This window comes from Salvelinus fontinalis, chromosome 30 (genome assembly GCF_029448725.1).
Source record: "Salvelinus fontinalis isolate EN_2023a chromosome 30, ASM2944872v1, whole genome shotgun sequence".
Lineage (NCBI taxonomy): Eukaryota > Metazoa > Chordata > Actinopteri > Salmoniformes > Salmonidae > Salvelinus > Salvelinus fontinalis.
The window spans coordinates 9,192,267-9,204,463 of record NC_074694.1 but is presented as its reverse complement, the minus strand read 5'-3'; the positions used below and the strand labels follow the sequence as shown (position 1 = coordinate 9,204,463).

General features: G+C 43.0%; 1 protein-coding gene across 10 annotated transcripts in view; it reads right to left on the bottom strand.

Moving 5' to 3' along the window:
• Positions 1–11,774, bottom strand: part of LOC129828606 (calcium-activated potassium channel subunit alpha-1-like) — a 239,478-nt gene extending 227,704 nt beyond the window's left edge. For 3 of the 10 annotated variants that reach the window (XR_008755259.1, XM_055889667.1, XM_055889668.1), the window contains exon 1: positions 10,695–11,767. Coding sequence is in view for 9 of the 10 variants with exons in the window: in XM_055889667.1 (XP_055745642.1) it covers positions 10,695–10,985 (291 nt within the window). In the remaining variant the exon portion in view is untranslated. Of the gene's footprint in view, positions 1–10,694 lie in introns of all 10 variants that reach the window. The other 7 variants (XM_055889669.1, XM_055889665.1, XM_055889670.1 and 4 more) reach the window with 6 other exon arrangements.
• Positions 11,775–12,197: the final 423 nt, after the last annotated feature.

Below are 12,197 nucleotides of genomic sequence, written 5' to 3'. Positions count from 1 at the left end.
ATACCACCCCCCCTCATGCCTTATTGCTTAAACATGCACTGTTCCTCATCTCTGTTCCTCATCTCGCCCATTGTTTACCCCTACACAGTTGTCTCAGATCTATGAAAGAGGAGGTAACGAGGGCAGAAGGGAGGGAATACAGTCAATCTAGGGTATGCATCCAAAATAGCACCCTATTCCCTATATAGTGCACTACGTCTGACCAGAGCCTTATGGGCCCTGGTCAAAAATAGTGCACTATAAAGGGAATAGGGTGTCATTTGGGAATCAGCCCAGAACTAGAGCTCAACCATTCTAGAACACTAGAGTGGGCGGGTGGGGGGGGGGGGGAATATCTCGTTCATAAAGAGAGAGAGCAACCAACGAAAAACAACAAGGAGAAACGGAATGAGATGACTTAGGAAACTAAAATACCCTTCACTATTCTAGCTGCTTTGTTTGTGATGCTAATCACATGACTCGGTGGGGGTGGGTGGGAAACGGTGTCTCTACACTAACTGTCTCTCTGCTAACCAAGCTAGATCCTGAGCCTAAACAATTGCATAAAGGGTAGGATTTTCTCTTATAATGAAATACTTTGTTTGTTGCTTAGCAACCCCCCAAAAGATAGTATACATATGTGTTCGTTGCCTAGCGACTGACTAACATTACATATGTTGCCTGGCAACTGACTGACATTACATCAGTTGCCTGCCGACTGACTGACATTACATCTGTTGCCTTTAAACTATCTGACATTACATCTGTTGCCTAGCGACTGACTGACATTACATCTGTTGCCTGGCGCCTGACTGACATTACATCTGTTGCCTGGCGCCTGACTGACATTACATCTGTTGCATGTCGACTGACTGGCATTACATGTGTTGTCTGGCGACTGACTGACGTTACATTACATTTGTTGCCTGTTGACTGACTGGCATTACATCTGTTGCCTGGCGACTGACTGACATTGCATCTGTTGCCTGCCAACTGACTGCCATTGCATCTGTTGCCTGCCAACTGACTGACATTGCATCTGTTGCCTGGCAACTGACTGACTTTACATCTGTTGCCTGGCGACTGTCTGACATTACACCTTTGTGTGTGGGTGTGTGATTATTGGGGGGGGGGGGGTAGTGGAAGAGAGAAGACATGACAGGAGCGAGTGAGTGAGAGAAATGCGAAAGAGGAGAGAGGAGAAGGGAGGTAGAGATGGACGGCACGCGCTGGAGGAAGAGTGATTCATGTTGTACGTTCGATATGGTTCAGAAAAGTCACTGGCTTACTCATTATTATCTAGTATTACAGTCTCTCTGTGATTTAACCAACTCCTAGTGTTCCAGTCTCTCTGTGATTTAACCAACTCCTAGTGTTCCAGTCTCTCTGTGACTTAACCAACTCCTAGTGTTCCAGTCTCTCTGTGACTTAACCAACTCCTAGTGTTCCAGTCTCTCTGTGACTTAACCAACTCCTAGTGTTCCAGTCTCTCTTTAACCAACTCCTAGTGTTCCAGTCTCTCTTTAACCAACTCCTAGTGTTCCAGTCTCTCTTTAACCAACTCCTAGTGTTCCAGTCTCTCTGTGATTTAACCAACTCCTAGTGTTCCAGTCTCTCTGTGATTTAACCAACTCCTAGTGTTCCAGTCTCTCTTTAACCAACTCCTAGTGTTCCAGTCTCTCTGTGATTTAACCAACTCCTAGTGTTCCAGTCTCTCTTTAACCAACTCCTAGTGTTCCAGTCTCTCTGTGATTTAACCAACTCCTAGTGTTCCAGTCTCTCTTTAACCAACTCCTAGTGTTCCAGTCTCTCTGTGATTTAACCAACTCCTAGTGTTCCAGTCTCTCTTTAACCAACTCCTAGTGTTCCAGTCTCTCTTTAACCAACTCCTAGTGTTCCAGTCTCTCTTTAACCAACTCCTAGTGTTCCAGTCTCTCTTTAACCAACTCCTAGTGTTCCAGTCTCTCTTTAACCAACTCCTAGTGTTCCAGTCTCTCTTTAACCAACTCCTAGTGTTCCAGTCTCTCTTTAACCAACTCCTAGTGTTCCAGTCTCTCTTTAACCAACTCCTAGTGTTCCAGTCTCTCTGTGACTTAACCAACTCCTAGTGTTCCAGTCTCTCTTTAACCAACTCCTAGTGTTCCAGTCTCTCTTTAACCAACTCCTAGTGTTCCAGTCTCTCTGTGATTTAACCAACTCCTAGTGTTCCAGTCTCTCTGTGATTTAACCAACTCCTAGTGTTCCAGTCTCTCTGTGATTTAACCAACTCCTACCTAGTGATCCAGTCATAGAGTAGTAGTAATCTATACTGATTCAGTTCTCTTAGTGTTCCCTCTACAGTAGTGGTAATCTATACTGATTCAGTTCTCTTAGTGTTGCCTCTACAGTAGCTGTCATCTACACTGATTCAGTTCTCTTAGTGATGACCTCTACAGTAGCTGTCATCTCATCTGCTATTGACAGTCAACACATCAAAATGAGATACTTAAGAAAATAATCATCAATGTAACTCAAATCGGTGTTCTCAAATAGATCCACTCTGATTAGAGTGATTGAATGGTCTATAGTAGACATGGTTGATACAATAATTGGTAAGAGTGAGAGAGCAGGAGAATGAGAGAGAGACAGAGAGAGAGAGAGAGAGAGAGAGAGAACAAGAGAGAGAGAGAGAGGACAAGAGAACAAGAGTGAGAGAGAGAGAGAGAGAGAGAGAGAGAGAGAGAGAGAGACAGAGAGAGAGAGAGAGAGAGGACAAGAGAACAAGAGTCATCTGCTATTGACAGTCAACACATCAAAATGAGATACATTGATGATTATTTTCTTAAGTAACTCAAATCGGTGTTCTCAAATAGATCCACTCTGATTAGAGTGATTGAATGGTCTATAGTAGACATGGTTGATACAATAATTGGTAAGAGTGAGAGAGCAGGAGAATGAGAGAGAGAGAGAGAGAGAGAGAGAGAGAGAGAGAGAAAAAGAGAGAGAGAGAGAGAGGACAAGAGAACAAGAGTGAGAGAGAGTGAGAGAGAGTGAGAGAGAGAGAGAGAGAGAGAGAGAGAGGAGAGAGAGAGAGAGAGAGAGAGAGAGAGAGAACAAGAGAACAAGAGTGAGAGAGAGAGAGAGAGAGAGAGCGAGAGAACAATTAGACCCAAACAAATCATGAGAAAACAAAAAGATAATTACTTGACACGTTGGAGAGAATTAACAAAAAACAGAGCAAACTAGAATGCTATTTGGCCTTAAAGAGAGAGTACACAGTGGCAGAATATCTGACCACTATGACCGACCCAAAATTAAGGAAAGCTTTGACTATGTACAGACTCAGTGAGCATAGCCTTGCTATTGAGAAAGCCCGCCGTAGGCAGACCTGGCTCTCAAGAGAAGACAGGCTATGTGCTCACTGCCCACAAAATGAGGTGGAAACTGAGCTGCACTTCCTAACCTCCTGCCCAATGTATGACCATATTAGAGACACATATTTCCCTCAGATTACACAGACCCACAAAGAATTCTAAAAGAAATCCAATTTTGATAAACTCTCATATCTAATGGGTTAAATTCCACAGTGTGCCATCACAGCAGCAAGATTTTGACCTGTTACCACAATAAAAGGTCAACCATTGAAGAACAAACACCATTGTAAATACAACCCATATTTATGTTTATTTATTTGCCCTTTTGTACTTTAACTATTTGCACATCGTTACAACACTGTATATAGACAAAATATGATATTATTTGAAATGTCTATTGTTTTATGTGTGGGTGTAAAAATGTCCTGTTCATTTTTTATTGTTTATTTCACTTTTGTTTATTATCTATTTCACTTGCTTTGGCAATGTTAACATATGTTTCCCATGCCAATAAAGCCTCTTGAATTGAAATGAATTGAAATTGAGAGAGCGAGATCACTGAAGGTCAGAGGACTGTCATTCCCTCCCTTTGCCACCTCTCTCACTAATGTGCGTTAGGTTGGGAGATCATTACTACACGGGAGGATTCTACTCGGAACTCACTGTCTAGCCACATCTTTGATGAGTTGTTACCTGTACAATGTATTCCATTTTTCTACAAGTTTGGAGGATAAGAATAGGGATTTATCCAAAATGGCACTATTTATCTATCTATACATACATAAGGCTCTCTCTGTGTCTATCTATCTCTCTTTCTCTATATATATACTACCGTTCAAAGGTTTGGGATCACTTAGAAATGTCATTGTTTTTTAAATTAAAGCACATTTTTGGTCCAGTAAAATAACATCAAATTGATCAGAAATACAGTGTAGACATTGTTAATGTTGTAAATGACTATTGTAGCTGGAAACGGCTGATTTTTTATGGAATATCTACATAGGCGTACAGAGGCCCATTATGAGCAACCATCACTCCTGTGTTCCAATGCCACGTTGTGTTAGCTAATCCAAGTTTATCATTTTAAAAGGCTAATTGATCATTAGAAATCCCTTTTGCAATTATGTTAGCACAGCTGAAAACTGTTGTCCTGATTAAAGAATCAATAAAACTGGCCTTCGTTAGACTAGTTGAGTATCTTGAGCATCAGCATTTGTGGGTTTGATTACAGGCTCAAAATGGCCAGAAACAAAGAACTTTCTTCTGAAACTCATCAGTCTATTCTTGTTCTGAGAAATGAAGGCTATTCCATACGAGAAATTGCCAAGAAACTGAAGATCTCGCACAACGCTGTGTACTACTAACTTCACAGAACAGCGCAGACTGGCTCTAACCAGAATAGAAGTCCTCAACTGACAGCTTCATTAAATTGTACCAGTCTCAACGTCAACAGTGAAGAGGTGACTCTGGGATGCTGGCCTTCTAGGCAGAGTTCCAAAGAAAAAGCCATATCTCAGACTGGCCAATAAAAATAAAATATTAAGATGGGCAAAAGAACACAGACACTGGACAGAGGAACTTTGCCTTCATAGTATTTCATCATAGTATTTCATCATAGTATTTCAAGGAAGTTTTATCTTGATCTTGAGTATCTTGAGCATCAGCATTTGTGGGTTCGATTACAGGCTCAAAATGGCCAGAAACAAAGAACTTTCTTCTGAAACTCGTCAGTCTATTCCTGTTCTGAGAAATGAAGGCTATTCCATGCGAGAAATTACCAAGAAACTGTAGATCTCGTGCAACTTTCTGGAATTTTCCAAGCTGTTTAAAGGCAGAGTCAACTTAGTGTATGTAAACTTCTGACCCACTGGAATTGTGATACAATGAATTATAAGTGAAATAATCTGTCTGTTAACAATTGTTGGAAAAATTACTTGGGTCATGCACAAAGTAGATGTCCTAACCGACTTGCCAAAACTATAGATTGTTAACAAGACATTTGTGGAGTGGTTGAAAAAAAGAGTTTTAATGACTTCAACCTAAGTGTGTGTAAACTTCCAACTTCAACTGTATCAAAGATAGGGGGGGGGAGTGGCCTAAGAGGGTTTTATAAATAACCATCAACCACTGGGTCTTGCGACAGGTATACAGAGATGACCAGTTTACAGAGTAACGAGTGCACTGATGTATCCTATAAGAAGCATTGGGGGCAAATCTGATGGCCGAATGGTAAAGACCATCTATGTGTAGCTTCATACCCAAGAACACTTGAGGCTGGAATCGCTGCCAAAGGTGCTTCCACAAAGTACTGAGTAAAGAGTCTGAATACTTATTTAAAAGTGATATTTCATTTTTTATAAATTAGCAAACATTTTTTTTTAACTGTTTGTGCTTTGTCATTATGGTGTGTAGATTGAATTTATAATTTTTTTGAATATTAAAAAGTCAAGAGATCTGCATACTTTCAGAAGGCACTGTAGATAAATATTTAGCTACACTACACGGCCAAAAGTATGGAGACATCCCTTCAAATTAGTGGATTTTGGATGTTTCAGTTACACCTGTTCTGACAGGTATATAAACTCGAGCACACAGCCATGCAATCTCCACAGACAAACATTGGCAGTAGAATGGCCCGTACTGAAGAGCTCAGTGACTTTCAATGTGGCACCGTCATAGGATGCCACGTTTCCAACAAGTCAGTTTGTCATATGTCTGCCCTGCTAGTGCTGCCCCAGTCAACTGTGAGCTCTGTTATTGTGAAGTGGAAACGTCTAGGAGCAACAACGGCTCAGAATCCATGTTTAGCCAACATCCACCTTGTTTTGACGGAGTCGGAGGTGGACCTACGTTAGAGCTGTCAAATCCACAAGTAGCTCCCGGCTTTATACCTAAAGCATTAACAGGTACAGAAATTACATTAACAGTGAGAAGTAATCTACACCTCAAATAGGATGATAGAAGTCCTGATTATTTCAGGGTTTTTTAAAAGATCATGTTCACTTTCTCGCTGTGAACTTCTAACGCGAGTGGGGGCGGGTTTGGTTTCGTGACAATGATCACAAAAGCTCACCAACGCAGTTCCACCTTCCGACACCACCAAAACATCCTCTATGAGGGTTTCAGCTATCGCCGGTTCTTCTGATTGAATCTAGGCCTTGATCACTACAATGATTCACAGTATGGTGCTGGCAACTGATTTTTGATGAATGTCTCATTGACAGACAACAACGCTAGACTGGTGTAATAGCAGCAGCAGCTAGCATTATTCCAGCTAGCATTATCCCAGCTAGCACTATGCTGGACTGACTGACGGAAGCCTGCCAACTGTATTTGTGTGTGTGTGTGTGTGTGTGTGTGTGTGTGTGTGTGTGTGTGTGTGTGTGTGTGTGTGTGTGTGTGTGTGTGTGTGTGTGTGTGTGTGTGTGTGTGTGTGTGTGTGTGTGTGTGTGTGTGTGTGTGTGTGTGTGTGTGTGTGTGTGTTGGTTCTTCAAGGAAGATTATCCCTCATGGGGACAAAGGTTATTTTAAGTTTAATCAAATCAAATCAAATTGTATTAGTCACATGCACCGAATAAAACAGGTGTAGACCTTAGAGTGAAATGCTCACTTACGAGCCCCTAACCAACAATGCAGTAATTTAAAAATAAAATGGATAAGTATAAGAGATAAATGTAATAAGTAATTAAAGAGCAGCAGTAAAAAATAACAATATATACAGGAGGGTGCCGGTACAGAGTCAATGCAGCACATCATTAACCAGGGACCTGGAGAAGATGAGGATGTCATCCAGATACAGGAACAGGAAGTGCACCGGTTAGTTGAGGTAGTATGTACATGTAGGTAGAGTTATTAAAGTGACTATGCATAGATGACAACAGAGAGTGGCAGTGGTGTGGAGAGTGGAGGGGGGCGGGGGGGGGCAATGCAAAGGGAAGGGGAGTAGGGCAATGCAAATAGTCTGAGCAGCCATTTCACTATATGTTCAGGAGTCTTATGGCTTGGAGGTAGAATCTGTTTAGGAGCCTCTTGGACCTAGATTTGGCGCTCAGGTACAGCTTGCCGTGGGGTAGCAGAGAGAACAGTCTATGACTAGGGTGGCTGGAGTCTTTGACAATTTTTAAGGCCTTCCTGTAATGGCTTTTGTCCTCTTCTGAGGAGGAGTAGCTAGGATCGGACCAATATGCAGCGTGGTAAGTGTCCATAATGATATATTTAATAAATCAAGCAGAACACTGAACAAAATAACAAAAGTACAAACAAACAACCCGAAACAGTCCCGTATTGTGAAAACACTAACGCAGGATACAACCACCCACAAAACACAAATGAAAACAGGCTACCTAAATATGGCTCCCAATCAGAGACAATGACTGACACCTGCCTCTGATTGAGAACCATACTAGGCCAAACACATAGAAAATCACCTACAGAACAAAACATAGAAAAACAACATAGAATGCCCACCCCAACTCACGCCCTGACCAAACTAAAATAAAGACATAAAAAAGGAACTATGGTCAGAACGTGACACTTCCTCTGACACCGCCTGGTATAGGGGTCCTTGATGACAGGAAGCTTGGCCACAGTGATGTACTGGGTCGTTCGCACTAGCCTCTGTAGTGCCTTGCGGTCAGAGGCCGAGCAGTTGCCATATCAGGCAGTGATGCAACCAATCAGGATGCTCTCGATGGTGCAGCTGCTTAAGAGGATCTGAGGACCCATGACAAATCTTTTCAGTCTCCTGAGGGGGAATAGGTTTTGTCATGCCCGCTTCACGACTGTCTTGGTGTGCTTGGACCATGTTAGTTTGTTGGTGATGTGGACACCAAGGAACTTGAAGCTCTCAACTTGCTCCACTGCATCCCTCTCGATGAGAATTGGGGCGTGCTCTGTCCTCTTTTTCCTGTAGTCCACAATTAACTCCTTTGTCTTAATCACGTTGAGGGTGAGGTTGTTGTCCTGGCACCACACGGCCAGGTCTCTGACCCCCTCCCTATAGGCCGTCTCGTTGTTGTCGGTGATCAGGCCTACCACTGTTGTGTCATCGGCAAATGTAATGATGGTGTTGGAGTCGTGCCTGGCCTTGCAGTCATGAGTGAACAGGGAGTACAGGAGGGGGCTGAGCACGCACCCTTGAGTGGCCCCTGTGTTGAGGATCAGCATGGCGGGTGTGTTGTTACCTACCCTTACCACCTGGGGGCTGCCCGTCAGGAAGTCCCGGATCCAGTTGCAGAGGGAGGTGTTTAGTCCCAGAGTCCTTAGCTTAGTGATGAGCTTTGGGAGCACTATGGTGTTGAATGCTGAGCTGTAGTCATTGAAAAGCATTCTCATATAGGTGTTCCTTTTGTCCAGGTGGGAAAGGGCAGTGTTGAGTGCAATAGAGATTGCATGATCGGTGGATCTGTTGGGGCGGTATGCAAATTGGAGTGGGTCTAGGGTTTCTGGGATGATGGTGTTGATGTGAGCCATGACCAGCCTTTCAAAGCATTTCATGGCTACAGACGTGAGTGCTACGGGTTGGTAGTCATTTAGGCAGGTTACCTTAGTGTTCTTGGGCACAGGGACTATGGTGGTCTGCTTGAAACGTGTAGGTATTACAGACTCTGTCAGGGAGCGGTTGAAAATGTCAGTGAAGACACTTGCCGGTTGGTCAGCGCATGCTCGGAGTACACGTCCTGGTAATCCGTCTGGCCCTGCGGCCTTGTGAAGGTTGACCTGTCTAAAGGTCTTCCTCACATCGGCTGCGGAGAGCGTGATCACACAGTCTTCCAGTACAGCTGGTGCTCTCATCCATGTTTTAGTGTTATTTGCCTCGAAGCGAGCATAGAAGTAGTTTAGCTCATCTAGGCTCATGTCACTAGGCAGCTCTCGGCTGTGCATCCCTTTGTAGTCTGTAATGGTTTGCAAGCACTGCCACATCCGACGAGCGTCAGAGCCGGTGTAGTACGATTCAATCTTAGTCCTGTATTGAAGCTTTGCCTGCTTGATGGTTCGTCGTCGGAGGGCATGCCGCTCCTTGAAAGCAGCAGCTCTAGCCTTTAGCTTAGTGTGGATGTTGCCTGTAATCCATGGTTTCTGGTTGAGGTATGTACGTACGATCACTGTGGGGACGACGTCATCAATGCACTTATTGATGAAGCAATGACAGATGTGGTGTACTCCTCAATGCCATTTGAGAAATCCCCGGAACATATTCCAGTCTGTGCTAGCAAAACAGTCCTGTAGCTTAGCATCTGCTTCATCTGACCACTTTTTTATTGATCTAGTCACTGGTGCTTCTTGCTTTAATTTTCGCTTGTAAGAAGGAATCAAGAGGATGGAATTATGGTCAGATTTGCCAAATGGAGGGTGAGGGAGAGCTTTGTATGTGTCTCTGTGTGAGGGGAGTAAAGGTGGTCCAGAGTTCTTTTCCCTCTTGTTGCACATTTAACATGCTGATAGAAATTAGGTAAAACTGATTTAAGTTCCCTGCATTATAGTCCCCGGCTACTAGGAGCGCCGCCTCTGGGTCAGCATTTTCTTTTTTGCTTATGGCGCAATATAGCTCATTCATTGCTATCTGAGGTGGTATGTAAACAGCTACGAAGAATACAGATGAGAACTCTCTCAGTAGGGGTTAGGTTTAAGGTTAGGGTTAGAATTAGGGTTAGAATTAGGGTTAGGGTAAGTGGGTGGTGGTTAGGTTTAGGAGTTAGGGTTTGGGTTACGGGTTAAGGTTAGGGTTATGGTAAGGGTTAGGGTTTAAGACAGGTCTACATTGCAGGCCTACAGGTGTCAATGGCCTTAACCATTTTTGGGGGCTCTAATTCTGCTCATGTAATTTGAGATAACGAGATGACACATGGTTGTAAGAGATACTAATGTGTTTGTTCATTCTGAACCAACATTATACCAAATATGGCCTAAAAATATAGTGTCCTATGTAACCGGTGTGAAATGGCTAGCTAGTAGCGTTTCAATCAGTGAGGTCACTCGCTCTTAAAACATTTACGCACGCAAGTAGTTGTTTCCCTTGCTCTGTAAGGGCGGCTGCTTTAGGGCAGCGATAGGTAACGATGCTTCGAGGGTAACAATGTTATGCATTTGTTAGAACTGTGTTAAGAGTTAGAACTGTTATCGTTTCATTTGGGCGAAATGAAACAATGTTGATCGTGTGATTGTTGGTGGGGAAACATTATTGCACAGGGACTGTCAGTATCATAGGCTTATAGCAAATAAGAAAATACCCCAAATCCTGAATCTAAATGGTATGAAGCCACAGTACCACACTAAAACAGCGACACAGACAATAGTTAATTTCTGTCACAAGTTGTGAATGCATTGGAAATGTGCTGCTGTGGACACATGGGTATGACCAACCTTTTTTTTGGTATTACAGTGGCAGCAGACGGTCCACAGGTAGTTGAGAGTTCTCCAGAGAAGAATGATGAAGAGACCCCCAAAGAACGTAACCATGGAGGAGGCAAGGAAAGCCCACCACATGCGCTGCCCGTTGCTATCACAGGGCACATCTGGGGAAAACGGGATGATCACATCCATCTTGGATATGCGGATAGAGGGAGAGTCCGGATAGTAACTATGTTTACCTTTAGGCATTATTCTGAGGCTACCGATGCCCAGTGATATGTTGCCATGTTCTATAACTAGCATCCAGACTCTTTGAGTAGTTCCAGCCAGTGTCCCCTACCCCACAATTCAGCCATATTGCTTAAACTAACTACCTTCTTCTTCCTCTACTCTGCCCGGTCCGTTTTCATCAGTCCTTCTTCTTCTATGTAAATGTTGTGTTCTCAGCGACCTGTTACGCACAAACTTCACTTCGAATGACAGGATGTGATAGTTCCATATACAGCAGTCATTCACACATAGTAAAAGAAGACATATCTAAATGCGAAATGTATGTAAAAAATCTGATATTTCTTTAAAACTCTTTCATTTAATTCCATATAGGAAATCCAATTACTGTTGTTCTTTGCTTGTTTCTTCTGGTGTAACGGTTCAATATTTCCAGAAAAGGCAGCTATTATCTTCGCGCAACCTGTCGTTCAGGTTCCTGCATCTGGTAACAGAATAACGTAAAGCGCAATCGATGCGCCCTCGCTCACAAAACTCCACCTTGTTGAGAACCAATCGCCGCTTTCCGTGTCCGTTCCTTCTGGTACATTTAGCGCTCTCGCTAGCTGTTGAAGACTACTTTCTCTCTTTATAACCGCGATTTTCTAATTCATTCCCTTTCAGAAAAGATTTGTGATAACGCTTTCCATAGGTTTGTTTGTCCTCTTCTTGCTTCAGCAGCGGCCAGCTGATATGCGGCTACCGGGTCAGATCTGTTTGGAAGATGGCTAGAGAGATGTACAGGTAGCAGGGGTGGAGCCATCAACAACATCTGACCGACTCATATGTTTCGGTGGTCCTCAAACATTATCCAGTCAGTGATTACGGCGACGTCCCTTCTCATTCGATTCGTAGTTATTTATTTTAGATATTTATGAGCACTTTCTACAGGCTATAAGATATCAAGATAATGGATGCACTGGTTTTATTTATCGGCGTAATTCTACAATGGATTCAATTATACTATTTATTTTATTTAGAATAGCCTACATGTCTCGCTTCGAATGCGCACAAAAATATGCACAAACCGCAGTATTTTGAAAGCGTTTCATGTCTGAGGGAGGATGAAGAGAGGATGCATTTTTCCCCGAAAAGAATACAACAGGACCATGCTGTCCACACCTCGGCCCTGAATAGGACCTGTTGATTAGTCACACTAAGCAATCTGTTGCTCTTTTTTTGTTGTTGTCAAGAAAACAAGTAGGCTACCTATAATTTCCGTGGTAACAGTTTTACCACATGTAAACT